Genomic DNA, 16,086 nt, shown 5'->3' on the forward strand with positions numbered 1-16,086 from the left:
AGTGTAACTCTGGAAGGCGGTTTCAGGGGCTAAATGGATAGGTGCTGCTGAATCAATGCAGAACTTTTCACATGTCAATTATACCATAATAAAACGGTTTAAAAAAAGAACAAGGGGTTATCAGCTCAGGCGCAAAGTGCTGGAAATGCCCACTTTTTTTCTTTTTTCTTTTTGGCCTCAAAACTGCAATAGTAATAGCTTAAAATCAAATAGCACTTACTAGGGCACCTGGGTGGCTCAGTTGGCTATGTGCCTGGCTCTTGGTTTCGGCTCAGGTCGTGATCTCACGGGAGATCGAGCCCTGTGCAGGGCTCCAAGCTACCACTGCAGAGCCTGCTTGAGATTTTCTCCCTTTCTCTCTCTCTCCCTGCCTCTCCCTCCCTCTCTCTCAAAATAAATGAACATTTAAAAAAAATAGTACTTAGTACATTCCAGATACAATTTAAGGATTTTACCTGTATAAATCATTTGTCCTTACAACCGTCCTAAGAGGCAGACAGTGACAGATAAACTGAGGCACCGAGCTGGAAAGGCTGCAGCTGGGGCTCAAAGCCTGCCAGTCTGGCTCCAGGCCTGGTGCTTAAAACCAGTGCCACCCTGCTTCCCAACTGGCCGGCTGCTTCCACCTGCAAAGCCCCCCACCCTGCTTCCCTGCATTTACATGCTCTCAGATGATCTCGTTTATCTGTCACGTGCTTGAACCACCTCCCCCGCCCCCCCAACTTTGAAAGCGAGCTCCTCGCCATCAGGGACCCTTTTTTTTTGTTCACAGCCTACCCAGAATCAAGCCTGGCACATCAGGGGAACTAGATAAACATCTGTTGAAGGAAGGAGGAAACTAAAACCAAGGAGAAACAAAGGATCAGGCAGTGGTTGCCAGGGACGGAGGGGTAGGTGAGGTGGGAGAGCAGAAGGGTGAGGTGAGCAGCGTGCTCAGGGGTCCTGATGGAGCAGGAGGCCCAGGAGATGCAGGTGTAACAGGTATCCCAGCCCGTTGCTCGCTGTCTAGATGACGAGTGTTCTTTTTAAGAAGCTCTATTCCTCCTAAGGGTTCCAAGCCCTTCCCTGCACTGGATTGCTGCCGTGGGAGGATGACGCCTCCAAGGGAACGGGAGCTCTCCCAGGAAACCCTCTTCAGGAGTCAAAGAAACCGCACCAGGCAGAGGCGGGCAAGCGGAACAGGAGCAGCGGCCCCACCTGGCTCTGAGCCCCGGGGACCCGGCCTACAGCAGCTGCTGCCAAAAGATACACAAGATACATCTCCCCGAGGGTCGGGAACAGTGGAAAGAATGAGGGAAGCAAGAAAGGCAGGCAGGGAGGGCATGGGAGAGGCGAGGTGGCTCCAGTGGAAAGATAAACTGTGCATTAAATGACAAGTCCCTCATATGGGAGACTCCTATCAACAAAACAAAAATGCACACAAACAGCTACCGATCAAGAGTTCTAGTCCGGTGCTGCAAGGTGCTTCGTTAACAGAGACAAATCCTAACGCGGTAGATAAATGCTTCCGGGGGAAGCACTTATGGAAAGAAGAAACGTGTATCCTAGTGGTTTGTAGGCCGTAAGCAAGCAAGCAAGCAAGCAAGCAAGCGGGGGCCGTAAAAAGGAAGTGACTATGGGGCTGGGCGGTAAGCAGCTTTCCTTGAGGAAGAAATGTTTCCCATCCCAGATCTGTGCCATCCCACACACTAATATTACTCAAAGGAGGCTCAGCTGCATGCTGCAAACACTGTCATCAGAGGGCGCCCTGATTAATTCTTTAACTCAGACCTATGGGACTTGAGAGGTCCCCTGGCTACTTCCCACACTACAGAGATGGGCTGGGTCATGTATTTCAGAGTCTGAGCTGCAAATCAGCTAATAAGTAATATGCACTTAGAGTTCAGTACAGTTTACCCTTGAACAATGTGGGGATTAGGGGCTCAGACCACCCCATGCAGTCAAAGATCCATCCATGTGTAACTCTGGCCTCCCCAAACACTTAATGGCCTACTGTTAATAGCCTTATCAGTAACAGTCAATTAATACGTGTTTTGTATGATACAGGTGATACACTATATCCTTTTTTTTTAAGTTGATTTACTTATTTTGAGAAAGAGAGAGCATGTGCATGTGCGTTCTGTGTTTCCGCCTCTCTCTACCCCTCCCCTGCTCATGCCCTGTGTCTGTCTCTCAATAATAAATAAACGTTAAAAAATTTCTTTTAAAAGAAAAACTCAACAAAGTATCTTGGACAGACTCTATCATTTCATAGAGAGCAGACTCATTCTTTCTAAAGTTTTTTTTTTTTTTTTTAACATATGTTTATTTTTGAGAGAGAGAGAGAGAGAGACAGAGTGCGACTCGGGAAGGGGCAGGGGGGGCGGAGACACAGAATCCAAAGCAGGCTCCAGGCTCTGAGCTGTCAGCACAGAGCCTGATGTGGGGCTCAAACTCATCAGCCGTGAGATCGTGACCTGAGCTGAAGTCAGACGGTTAACCGACTGAGCCACCCAGGCGTCCCAAGAGCAGACTCATTCTTTTTAATGACTGTGCAATATTCTGCTATTTGTACCATAATTTATTTGAAAAACCCCCGCATGCTGTTTCCAGTTCTTTGCTTATGTAACTTTACATACGCATGTATGGGTTTATCCTTAGGATAAATTCGTAGAGGGGAATCTGGGGGTCAAAGGCATGTGGATTTTTAAACTTAATGATTTCTGTATTTTTTTCTGTAGGGCTTCTATTTCTACGGTGCACTGTGTTAGCGTGCGTTTCTGGGTCTATGTCTGAACTTTCCATTCTGACCCCCCGTCAGGGAAGCACTCCTACATCAGTAGTTTTACCTATTAGAGCTTTATGCTCTCATGTCTGCAAAGCCACTCACCTGTCGTTACTCATCTTTTCCAGAAATTTTTCTCTTCTTGCTTTTCCGATCTTTCCGTATTTACGTTAAAATAATAATAGCGAACATGGATCTGGTGTTTACTACGGGCCAAACACCAGACTAGGCATTTTTCATGTATCTGCTCACCTAATTGTCACAACAACTGTACGACTTATTGCTCTACCGTTCTTTCTAGTTCCTTCTAAAGCGGAAACAAAGGCCCGGAGAGGTTATGAAGTTGCCCCCAAATCACACAGCCAGGGACAGGTGCAGCCGGAATGAAATTCAAGGGTCTGCTCTCAAGCACTTTGCAGCGTCCCGAACTGGGTGCTTAGCTAACTTGATTTTCATGATTGGTTATCTGTCTACAAAAATAAATAGCTGAACCTTTGGATGCTCCTCTGAACCCTGCCTTGTCTGTATCCTGCAAGTTCTGAAGACGACAGCTTTCCAATGTGCCCCTTTTGCCATCGGAAATCTGCACTGTGCTGTTAAATTGAGAGATTCACAGGAGAATTGGCTTTTTTTTTTTTTTTTTAATAAAAAGGATGGTTCAGGTTTCCCATCCAAGAACCTCCCACTTGTTTACAACTTTCTTCACGTAAAATGTAGACATTTTATTACAATCATTCGCAGGAATTTTCTCTTTTTAAATTGTTATGCTAATGACTTTTTTCTTCTGCTAAGACTTCCAAGTGGTCGTTGCTGGAAAACACAACCCTGAGTTACTGGTCGTACTACCAGACCTCACCTCCTTAAAGGAATTCTCCTGTTTCTAACAGTGATTAGTTTCTTTTCTTGTGTTTTCCACATTAGAAGTTCATATAAACAATACTGACTTTCCGTCTGCTCTTGCCTGATGCTCATACTTTCCCCACACGTACTGTGAGATGATCAACATGACAGAAGACAACTCTGCCTTCTTCCTGACTCTCGGTGACACTTCAAAATGAGAGATATTGGAATAATGTCCACATGGAACGTCTACAGAACTACAGAATTTAGAAACAGGAAGGAAGTGGGGCGCCTGAGTGGCTCAGTCAATTAAGCGTCTGACTTGGGCTCAGGTCGTGATCTCACAGTTCGTGGGTTCGAGCCCCGCGTCGGGCTCTGTGCTGACAGCTGGGAGCCTGGAGCCTGCTTCCGATTCTGCGTCTCCCTCTCTCTGCCCTTCCCCCGCTCACACTCTGTCTCTCCCAAAAATCAATAAACATTAAAAACAATTTTCTAAAAGCCATGAAGGTAATTATAACTTTATCTTCTTTCTAATTTGCTTTGTGAAGGTGCTTTTGTACTGAAATTTTCTTTGGGGTTGGATTTGGTAGCATAAAGCAGCTTGAATGCTTCCGTGTTCGATAAACATCTTTAATTGTCTATTATAAAAGCCACACACGTTCCTTAAAGAAAATGTAGACTCCAGAGAGAAAGAGAAAAAAAATAAATGTGTTTTTTAAGTGGGTCGACGGTCTGGGGCTTGGTGAAGGAATGCACTGTCCCATGCTGGTGGCCACCCCCTCCCACTGCAGCGACCCGCCCAGGCGCCTACCTGGCTCCCCCGAACTGCTGCTGTCCCTCTCGCCCTCACCGTCCTCCTGGCCGTCTGCGTTCTGGTGCGTGTGCTGCAGGCTTAGCTTGTGGCAGACCTCGAAGGCTTGCCCGACCGTCCGCACGATGCGCATGGCTTGGCTCTGGGAAGGAGAAAGGAGAAGAGCAGGTGAAGGGCGTGGGGACCCTCTGCAAAGGACACAAGAAGGGCCAGGGACGGGAGGGGATGCGCCGGGGGCCACGCGGACAGAAACCCATGAAGTCAGCAAAGGAAGAGACGGGAAAACCTAAGGTTGCTCTGACGCGCCCATGCTCACCAAGAAGGGTGTGGAGATGGTTTCCTTCCTGAAATGGCCCGGGAAGTAGAAACTCACCAGTTCTAGAACAATCAGTCAACTGGAAGGACAGACAGTACTGAGCCCAATCCCCCTTCCACGTTTAACAAAAGTGGTCCAGACGCTCCAGCATCCTTCGCCAACCACAACTGAACGTTTGGTGGGTTCGCCACATGAAGAGACACTCGGTTTCTCCAGGTCTCCCTGCTGCTCCTGCAGACCAGGGACTGGGAAGCCGCCGTCTAAGCAGCAGAGCCGCGAACCCGGAGTCCAAGTGCCCCTGGGATGCCAGCGGCCGCAAGCCTAACCCAGGTGAGCCTTCCCAGTCTTGCCGTAAAGCCATAGCTCACTTGGGTCTGTTTTTGGCCACTCCTCTTTCTTTCCTTCCCTCCTTCCTTCTCCCCTCCCTCCCTTCCTTTCTTGGGGCAGGGGTGGGGGTGCCGAGGAGCTATTTAACCATATCTTTTATTAGCCCAAGAACAGAACTTGACCCTAGCTCTCGGTATTCCACTGCTTAACTTGGAGAGGAGGACACAGGGCAAGGAAGCCTGTTCCCCTACGGTCCTAAGCGACCCACGCAGGCTTTGAGGATGAACCACAGGCAATATTCTCAGGGTCTGGCCTCCAAAGAGGATAGCTGACCGACTGCAGAATCGGTCAGCTTTCATTTTCTTCCCGAGACCGAGTCCGGTATAAGCTAGGTGGAGTTTAAACGCACAGGCTGGGTGAGCTCAGCTCACTGCTCCTTGCCCCCAGTGCTCCCCAAACATCCCACCGCAGACAGTTTATCTAACTGTGGCGGTCACCCTATGCCTGCATCCGAGATTAATCGCATTTTGGATGGTCTGACTCCAGGACAGCTGTGTCCACCTAGTGAGTCCCACATTCACTAAGTGCCTGTTGCTATAAAAGCTCAGGTTCTCCTAGGAAGGGCGGGTTACAAACTCCACCATCCCTGTAAGCCACAGACACTTTCCTTAACTAGCTTTTCAGATGACGTTAAAAGTTGAGGGGCGCCTGGGTGGCTCGGTTGAGCATCTGACTTCGGTTCAGGTCTCGCTCTCACGGTTCGTGAGTCGGAGCCCCACACCGGGCTCACTGCCGTCGGCGCCGACCCCCCTTCGGGTCCTCTGTCCCCCTCTCTCTGTACCTCCCCCAGTCGCACTCTCCCTCTCTCAAAAATAAGTAAACATTAAAAAAACGAAAGACGATGTTAAAAGTTGAAAGGTCTTCGAACAAGTGCCCCCAAATCCACAGGAGAAGACAAGGGACGGGGACAGGATTTCTAATCTTCTCTTGGAAAGGAAGCGCTCAGACTTAAATGCGGTAGGAAATGACGTCTCAGAGGCCCCGCATTTCTCAGACATCGCAAGCTGGGCGCTGGATCACACACTCAGGACTGACATCGGAAGAACCCAGACTATGGCTTCCATCTCTGTCACCTTCATCAAGGACGAACGTGTGGAACACGCCTACCAGTTTCAACCGACCATCGAGAAGCGACAACGGGAGTTGTCAGCGTTGAGTCAGCGATGTCCACGGCCTCTCCTCCACCACGCAGAGGGGTAAGCGTATGACGAACACCTCCCCCAGGGCTTGGCATACGCTAAGCTCTCGAACACAGGTTTTTGAGCCGAAAGGCAACGAGGACAGAAAATAAATAGGAAAGGCTGGGCTTGTTTTTATCGACAACAGAAACATACAGATATTAAGGGGACTGCCAAGATCTTACGTACGGACGTAAGCATCAAAGAGGCGAACCCACGCCCTCCCCCACCCAACTCGTGACAGAGGAGAACCCATGGGCCAAACTGTCTCTGGTGGGAGCCACCATGATGGTTTCCACCACGAGGAAATTGCTGGATTCCAAGCCTAGATGTGTACATTCACCACTAAATGGTTTCCTTTCGGTGTTCGCTTTACTTCGCTCTGATGTAGGTTGTATTTTCATTCACGCTAAAAGGATACCGTGGTAGCATGTTCCATGGAGAGCGCTCTGAACTTGAACGTGGAATCAAGCTACGCTGCTACCTGCTTTACGGCAGGAGAGAACTGGCCTCCCCACTCCCCACTGTAGCAGTGGGAGGAGGCTGGATGGCCTCAAATTCTCAGAAGTGGCTTTGTGAGTTCAGGGGCCCCCTGACCTTTTAGGCTTGCCTCCCTTCACCAGTGAAAAGTCTACTTCGAGTAGATTCCTATGTTAGGACCTTGTTGGGGGAAATTACCTGAGCCTGCACCTGGTGGGGCCGTCCCTCCCCTCACTGGGGCCGTCCGCTCTCTGCACAGCCATGCTGGCTCCCGCCTGCTGGGCCTGCCCCACTCGGGGACTGGGCTTCTGGCCTTCTGAGCAAGAAAACCCCTTCTGCCCGCCACCTTGGAGTGCACGATCCACACGTGCTAAGACTTAATAGTTAATAAGCCACGTCTAAGCCCGCAAGGGAGAACTCTCTCTGAAGGCAGCTTTCAAAAGACCCCTTTTCATAGGTCCCCATGGATCAGGAGGAGCTGCTCATGTCTCGTGACCACACACAGGCCTTCGGAAATCAAAGCAGAGTTTCAAAGATGTGAAGGCAGCCAGGTACAAAGCACAACCAACAGGTGGCATGTCGGGAACACAGCCTTGTCCAGCTCCGGGATCTGGCCATCCTCTGGAAGTTACCAGATTTTTAAAAACATCACCTACTGGATTATTTCAGTACAAGCCCAGTTTAGTTCCACAAGAGCCCCTAAAAGTACTTGGGCACAGGGATCAAATCTTCCTGTCCAGAAGCCATTTTCCATCAGCAGCCCCGAAGCATTTGTTGGCTTTGAGTCGTCAAGGTTAGGCTGGATATGGTTGGTGGCTTTGATGTTTTCTAACCTCAGACTGGCTCTCAGCCGCAGACGGGGAGCGTGGCAGCTCAGGGGAGTGCCGATTACAGGCAATTTTGTACAACGGGCCTGGAGAGGGAGCAGTCTGAGAACTTTATACCGCTTACCCTCACGACGCACGGAAATGCTTCTTTCAACCACCTACTTATTCATGCCGACAAAGCCGCCTTCCTGCCCACCCCCCAGGCCGTCCCTCAATGCAGCACAGATGTCAAGATGTAACCAACGGCCGTCCTAGAGCGTGCCTGCTGTGGGTGCTAAGTACACGCCGGGCGGGTGTTGGTACCTGCTATGTGGCAGCAGCGATCGTGAATTAACACCATGCTCCCAGCCAGAGTGGGAGGCCCGCCCTGGTAGCTTCAGGAAGACAGAAATCAAAAGGTGATCCCCGTACTTCACTGATCCAGGGGAAAAGTCCAGTCAGTCATGGTTTTATCTGCTGTTCTCATTTTAAGCGACCTTGTCGTGGGCTGGCCCCGTGAACCTTGGGAATCTTCCGAGCGTAACGCACGTGGGAAGAATGGGAAGTATTTGTCTCATTCTGCAGCTGACTTCATAAATCACCGCGGGCGCCGTTCCGAATTCCATTGTCCTGGAAAAAGCTGTATTTCACGATTCCAGGAGACGGAGAGAGGCGTCTTCAGATAAGTAAGGAAAGTGAGGAGAGAATACAAGGTGAAGACGGGGGGTGGCAGTGGCGACAGTAAGAAGAGAAAGAGAAGTGGGGCACGCTTCCTACAAGGAAGGCTCCTTATTCATCTACCCGCTCTGTCTTCTCATCTACTGTCCCTCAGCCCCAACGGGAGCTCTGTCTGCCACGTGCTTCTGAATTCCAGGGGACTGAAGCCCAATAAGTCAGCTCCAGGACAGCTCCTGGGTTTCTAATTCTTCTCATCTACCACAGCAATAGCGTACAGCGCCCTTCCCTTGACCTGAACCACCACAGAGTCTCAACAAAAAAACAGAACCGAAGGTCATGTTTCTTTAATGTGCTTTTGTGTGTGTGTGTGTTTGAACCGCAGTAAAAGATTTAAGCTTCTATCTTATCAAATGACTGCAATGCATGGAATTCGCAATGCTGAAGCAAGGAAATATATTTGGACTCCTATACAGAGACAGATCCAAAGGTTACTAAGGCCCTGAGATGGGTTAGGTTACCGTCCAACACGTTATGTAATAGCCTTGATCCTCGAGTTTGATTGAGGCAATGCCTTGGACACGAGAATATTGCTCGCTATGGGGAAAGTTTAGCTTCAAAGTGGGTAGGACTTTCAACATTGACAGGAGATAGGGGATCTTAAAATTTCCAGTAGACCGCTGGCTTCTTCCTTGTACTCTGCTATGAACTTCTTCCATGAACCACAGTACCACGGAGAAAAGAAGGCCGGGTTATAACTTTAGTACTGCCAATAACCACCTGGGTGACCACGAGCAAGTAAATTCACCTTTCCAGGCCCCGATTTCCTCATCCATCAACAGAGAGGTTTGGACCAGACGAGTGCTGAGATCTGTGATTTCTACATTTTGACTTCCCAACCCCATCTGACCCCAACCCTTAAGATACAAAGCTAGGCTCTTTCTCTAAGGTTAGGACCTGTCTCTCCTTCATATCCTAAACCTGGCCAGGCAAGCGACTTATTCTTTCACATGGGACCGTCATCATCATTCAAAATCCATTTCAAGCATTTAAGGACGGTGAAACTTCTCAGCTGTGGCCCCTGATCTGACGGGGACAGCATTACGGGAGGAAGTAATTTCTCCTAACCAAACCAATTGAGCTGTGATTCCAGGCAAATGATTTCAAGGAGCTGCCCCGTGAAGACAGCGGGGAGATTCCTGCAGCTCTCGTTAATCACCAACACTTCACACACTCTTGCACTAATAAGTCCAGTCACACTTAATCAGGGCCGACAGCCTCATTCTCCTGGGGCCGGGAAAAAATGACGGCAGGGCAATGTCCTCTCCACAGGAGAGGTCAAGAGACCACTCAAGAGGCAAGAGGTCTTGCAAATGAATACTATCATTATACCCCCCAAGTTGGGCGGATGGGCGGGGCGGGGGGGTGGTACACAGAATGCCATAGTTTTGGGAAACGTCTCCCCTGGATGCTCTGGGTGAGGAAAAGACCCTCTCTCAGCCTTCCTTTCTAACAGTAGGCTGAATGATGCTGGGATGGTCACCCCATCCACAGACACATTCTAACAATCCTGGCAATCCTTCCCAGTCACACAGAACTTGTTCCTGAAGATCATATCGCTTCACACATGACAACCTGCATTCCTGAGATGCCTTTCAGCTCGCTTGATGGCTGGAGAAGCTCAGGTCCAAAGGCTCATGTTCCTTTTGTGAGTTTCATGTAACAGAGTTCAGCGGCCAAAGCTCTGGGCTGGGAGGCAGGAAGCCCAGTTCTAGTCTCAGTGGCACTGTTGAGCTGTGGGACCCATGGCAACCTACTTCCCCGGACCCTTTCCTTCCTCAATTATGCAAATGGAGTCAATACTGACCAAAGACAGTGAGGGAAGAAGGGAAAATCTAGGTCGGAGTGACTCGGGTCATTCAGAGCGAAGGCTCTTTGTACCCAAGTGACAAGTGCTGTAGGTTCTCATCACAAATAGGTCCTGGGGAACAAGGCTACTCCCTATCACGTGACTTCCTGATGGAAAATAGGAAGTGGGCTCCAGGATCAGACTCTCTGGGTTCAGTTCTACTTACTGTGACTTATGTCCCTTAAGCTTCTGTTTTCCCAGAAAAAGTACCTATCTTTACCTACCTGCCATAGGAATGAAAGAAGAGAACTCACACAAAGGGTCACAGGCACAGGGGCCCCTGGGCAGCTCAGTCGGTGGAGCATCCAACTTCGACTCAGGTCGTGATCTCGTGGTTCACATGTTCAAGCCCCACATTGGGCTGTGTGCTGACAGCTCAGAAACTGGGGCCTGCTTCGGATTCTGTGTCTTTCTCTCTCTCTCTCTTCCCCTCCCCATGCGCACGCTCTCTCTCTCTCTCTCTCTCTCTCTCAGAAATGAATAAACATTAAAAAAAATTAAAAAAATAAAAAATAAAAAAAGAGTCACAGGCACATAGCAGGTAACCAAACTAGATGACTTCCCATAAGGCTTGACTTCGTAGAAAGCTAGAACCTGGGTAACCCGAGACCTAGATGACTAGTAGCTGGTGGTATGTTACCCTCCTGCAATCTTTTGCTACCTAGCTCGCGAGGAAAGCCCAAGAGGAGAACCACGCTGGCTGTATGCGTGAGCGACCCGTGTGAAGAGCCACAGATACAGAACTGTGGCCGTGCCGGCGGGGAGGCACGGGGGCCTCCACCAGGAAAGCGGAGACACCAGACCCATATTCTCAAACGACAGAAGAGGTGAATCTGCTCCCCTGGGTGAACTATAAGGGAACGGCGACAAGCACACCGGGGGCCTGTCATGGGGAACGGGCCATGGGGACACACACAGGGGCCATGGCGTGATCTGAACGGCAATCCCCAAAGCCCTGACAGAGCGAGGAGCTCATCTGAGGTTTCTACACTGTGATCGACACGAGAGCATCCAGGTCTGCTGGCTGCCAGTCCAGAGATCTCCCTATCGACCCCCAACAATCCAGAAACATCCCTGCAACACATTTCCTCCGGGTATACGGTCTTACCCCCTCACTTCATAAGTATTCCTATGACTCGCCAATTAAAACTCTTTCCCAAGCTAACTATGGTCTCCCTAGACCAGAAGTGCTTTACAAAACAGCACATCACCATCTCCAGAGGCTACCTGGGATAAATGTGCAAAACCTTGCAGGCACGGTCCCCACCCTCCTCAAGTCTGCTTGCTTTCCTGCACAACTCCCTCCTCCTTACTGGCTGGGAAGCTGGCCCTTCTGCCCATAGTTCGGCAGCAGTGGGGCTCACAGGCCAGGCTGTCTGGAAACCATTCTTTCAGTGACGTGGCTGCAGGCCAGCAAAGGGCCTGAGAATCCACCCTACCCAGAGTTACAGGCTCAGTCGGTGCGGGCAAACGGGACGTGGCATTTTCAGAATGAGCTCCGAGGGCTAGGAGACACGGAAAAAGCGGAAGAGATAGGGAGCCGGGTGGCCACTCCCTGGTCTCTGGATAATAAGAACTTAATTCCGTGCTTTACTTCAAGCTCAAAGTTCCAGTGGGCACTGCTCTCAGACTCAGGTTTTGGCAGAAGGACGGGGCCACCCCACTGTGTTCGCATCGCTATGCTAGCTCTGACAGCAAAGCAAATATAATGACAGCCCTTGCCTAGGTCTTTGGCTCAAAATTCATGCTGTCTGCACGTCTCCCTGCCTCTAGCCGGTGCCTATTCCCGGGACCGCGGGCAAGGCATCTGACCTCTCTGAGCGTCAATTTACTCATCTGCGAAATCGAAGTACCAGTCTTAACTTCTTCACATAGGTTTTATGAGGATCAGGTAAGCTTAGATATTAAAGCGCTTGGAAAATTATCACGTGCCATGTGTAGCTCTAATAAATTCCAAGGTCCACGCGGTCCAGTCTCTGGACAGAGCTGAAGTCAGATGCACAGTTGAACACTCAAAGTGAATTACATGGGGATTCCAGTCTTTAGTTGCACCTGTCAAAGAACATTACCATCGATCCGATTCATAAGTCCCGGGAACACATTCATTTCCCAGACGCCCTGCACCTCAAAGCTGCACAAGAGCCGCTCACCCTCCCAAGCCCTACATGCCTGTCTGCAGCCCTTCCGGCTTTTCTTTCTCTCCCTCACCCTCCTCTTCTTCCTATCAGTTCTTCAACAGGCAGCTCGCCTTAGGCCCATTTACACACTTTCGGCTCAACCGGACCATCTTCTAGAAGGGAAGCCTGGCAGCTTGCGCGTTTTCTTTCCACCTTTCCAGTTCTAGCTCTTTCCATCCAAATTCCATGATTTGCATGAAAAAGCCCGGGAACAGGAGGCCAAGGGCACCGCCAATCCTTAGAGGAAGAGGCAAAATCAGCAAAGTAGAATTTTCGAGGTCGAGCCAGGAGAGGGGATGGGACACATGTTAGCAAATCTTGACCCTGCAGAAAAAATAGTTCCCAGGATATTAGACGGATCACATGGAAGAAAAATGATTCCATGGCTGAATCAGTTTGAGAAACGCTGGGTTAAACAGAGTTCAAGGGCTTCTCTCGAACTTTAGGGCCTCCCAACAAATTCAAAGAGGATATTTTTAACACGAAACGTTTTGGACGGTAAGTATTTTACAGGAGACATTTTAGGAAACTCTGATTTTGTCTCTCCTCACTTTATAGACAAGGAAGCCGAGACCCACATAACATCTCTCGGGCTTCCAGCAGAGCGGGGACTAAACCCCGGGTTTCCAACACCAGTTTTGTGTGTTAAATTCCTGGAGAAATGACAGGAAAAGCATCTCCCGAATGGCCAAAGCTGCATTTACTCAAGCATCAAGGTTACCACACCAAAATAATTGCCCAGGACAACCAGCTTCGCACAGAAAGTCTAAACTAGATTCCGCATGTCGTGATTTATAGGCCCCCGACCGATACACAGAATTATGGTGAAAAGTCACGTAAATAAACGGCCATGCCTCTTTCCCGCCGCACACCGAGGGGAGCATCACTCCTGGTGCTATCTACCTGTCCCGATCCAGAGCCCTCATCCAATGGTCGAGCTCTTCCCGGCTGTCTCCATGTCAGAGGACAAAACTCAGATAAAACGGAAGGAGAATCTCGTCACGCAGGAGCACTGACGGACTGCTTGGATGGCTCCCCCGTGCGGCGCATGCAAACAGCCACGTCAGTTCTTGCCTCTCAACAGTGGCCAATGGTGGGGGGGCTCCTCTGGTTCCGTCAGAGGAAAACGAAAACAATGACCGATGACTGCTCATTTACCTTCTTCTTGGATTTAAAGACGTTACACCTGAAGATATTGCTGGCACCATCTCGGGCGATATAGCTGAAGATCTTCAGGTCTTGGGAATCATGAGAGACGTAGAAGATCCTACAGAGAGAGCAACAGAAAAACGCACTGCAGGTGGCATTAGGGTCAAACCCCCAACCAGGGGACCTGTGTTCAAGGACACGCTCGCTTCTTCCTACGAGAGCCACGATGCAGGCGGCACTTTCACCAGGACACTGGTGAAACAGTGACACGACGCTGGGGGACCTCCACATCTAGAGGAGCGGGCATGGGGAGGGGACGGACCCCACGCTGTCACCGGGCCGCAAATCTGTGCTGGTAACGTGTGTGCTAGAGGGACAAAAATTGTTGTTGCCGTCCTCATCAGAGCAATCAACCTGCATCTCACCCACGGAAACGGGGGCAAGTTTCCGGATACCTGTTCCCAGTTGTCTCCCAACGAGGAGACTTGGGAGCCGGCAATGTCGGCCACGCCTGCCCAGACGAAGACGCTCAGTCTCGTTACCGTTAAGTCCCTCAGTGGTAGTGACCTCACCTCCCGTCCTCTCTGGGTAGTGACCTCACCCCCACGGCCTCCGTGTGTTCACTCCGCTGTTCCTGCCCCCCAACCAGCATGCACACTGTGGGCCGGGCGCTATCCCAGCCCAGATACATAAAGGCGGCAGGACGCCCTAAACTCTCAGACCTCGTGTACAGATCTCCACAATGAAACAGAAACCGAGTGCTCTGAGGAAAAACGGGCAGAGTAAGGGACAGAGCGCGGCGGGGGCTGCTGTTTTAGCCAGGGAGGCCGCAGGGCCAGCACGAAGGCGTCACGGAGAGCCAGAGGCCTGGGTGTAAGGGAACCACCAGGGCAAATGCGGTGCAGGAAGTGGGAACGGCAAATCCGAAAGCCCGGTGGCATTCAGAAGGTGCTAGAAGTGTTCAGGGAATGGCCAGAGGTCAGTGTGGCTCAAGTGGAGGGATGTGCTGACAGGGTCATCCAAGCAGCCAGAGGCCAGAACATGGCAGGGTGTTGGGCGGGGGGGGGGGGGGGGGGGGTGCCCTGAAGGGTGGAGCTTGCTTTCCAGGTGAGGCGAGAAACCACTGGAGGCTTCTGAGCGGAGGACTGAGTCCCCGACGCTCTGAACAGAAGGATCTCTCTGGGTGCCGGGCGCCAGAGGGGAGGCAGAGGGGAAGCTGGGGAAAGTCATAGGCAAGGCCGTGATGGCTGAGGCCACAGCGGGCCTAGACAGGGTGCCACCCGGCCCGCCAGGTCCCAGCGCTGCTGGCATGGGGCAGGGGAGGGAAGCAGACGGGGTACATCAGTGGCACTAGTCTTGGGAAATCCAAGGAGAGGATCGCTCCAAACAAACACTTCCAGGGCCGCTTCATTTCCATAAAACACCTCTTCCTCAGTAACAACTCTCATCCAAGTATTTAACAAGTCGATCCGTTCTGGTGTATGTCAGGGCTGAGTACTTGGCAGAAAGAGAACGGGATTTAGAGTCGTACCCTCAACTTCACCACTCACGAGGCAAAAGCCACGTAGCCCTCAGAGGCTGTTACCTGTAAAACGGGCCTACTCGTTCTTCATACCTCATGGGCTTACCTGGAAGATGAAATAATGGGCAAAGTGCCTTTGTACTTCTTACTGATACGGTCTCTCGATGGCCTTTTTACTGAGGTTCTCGCCAAGGACTCCAAGAAGCCCGGGAGGGGCGCTCAGAAAAAAGTGGATACGGAGACGAACAATCCTGGCAAGAGAGCCAAGTTCACCTTGGGGAGCCACTCCTCTGCTCACTGTGCTAGAAGTCCCATCAGTACATCTCGCGTGTCCACCCAGCGTGAATGGCACAGACTAGACGTGCCGATGTTTAACGCGGCTTCCGAGAAAGAGAGTGGTCAACCGACTACTGTAACTCAGCACCTCCCGCCTGAAACCCAGGCCCACCCCTGGCAATCCTAGAAATCCCCTCTTTTTCTTATTGTTTAAAGTTTTAGTCACTTGAGAGAGAGAGAGAGTACACACAAGCTGGAGAGAGGCAGAGAGAGAGAATCCCAAGCAGGCGCCTGCCTCACTGTCAGTACAGAGCCCGACGTGGGGCACAATCCCACAAACCGTGAGATCGTGACCTGAGCCAAGACCAAGAGTCAGACGCTTAACCAACTGAGCCAACCGGGTGTCCCCATAGACCTCTCTCTTGAACATCTCAAAGCTCCTCAAATTTATCGTGCCCCCCACCGAATTAATCATCATCCTCGCAATTCTCCCAGCATCGATACTTTCCTTCTCCCAGGAACCATCTTGATGAGGAACACTGGATCCACTCAAGCCAGAAGCCTGCACCACACCCTTGACCCCCTTCCTTGTTCTCCGTTATCTGTTGCTCATGACCAAGTTCTTTGTAGCCCGTCTCCTCGATACGGCTTAGGAACGTATTTCCTTCGTCTCTACGGTACTGCCTTAGTTCGCAGATCCTTCTTTCTCACCTGGGTTTTTTAAAATTTTTTTTAATGTTTATTTTTATTTTTGAGAGAGACAGAGACAGAATGCGAGTGGGTTAGGGGCAGAGAG

At 50.6% G+C, this 16,086-nt stretch overlaps 1 protein-coding gene across 3 annotated transcripts in view; it reads right to left on the minus strand.

Annotated features, from left to right (window-relative positions):
- The window catches only part of LOC122212473 (carboxyl-terminal PDZ ligand of neuronal nitric oxide synthase protein), a 284,789-nt gene that overhangs the window by 30,932 nt on the left and 237,771 nt on the right, over positions 1 to 16,086 (minus strand). For all 3 annotated transcript variants that reach the window (XM_042926470.1, XM_042926469.1, XM_042926471.1), the window contains exons 5-6: positions 13,502 to 13,610; positions 4,416 to 4,557 (exon numbers count right to left, since the gene is read on the minus strand). In XM_042926470.1, the coding sequence (XP_042782404.1) occupies positions 4,416 to 4,557; positions 13,502 to 13,610 (251 nt within the window). The remainder of the gene's footprint in view (positions 1 to 4,415; positions 4,558 to 13,501; positions 13,611 to 16,086) is intronic.

The sequence above is a fragment of the Panthera leo genome, chromosome F3, assembly GCF_018350215.1.
Source record: "Panthera leo isolate Ple1 chromosome F3, P.leo_Ple1_pat1.1, whole genome shotgun sequence".
NCBI classification, from domain to species: domain Eukaryota; kingdom Metazoa; phylum Chordata; class Mammalia; order Carnivora; family Felidae; genus Panthera; species Panthera leo.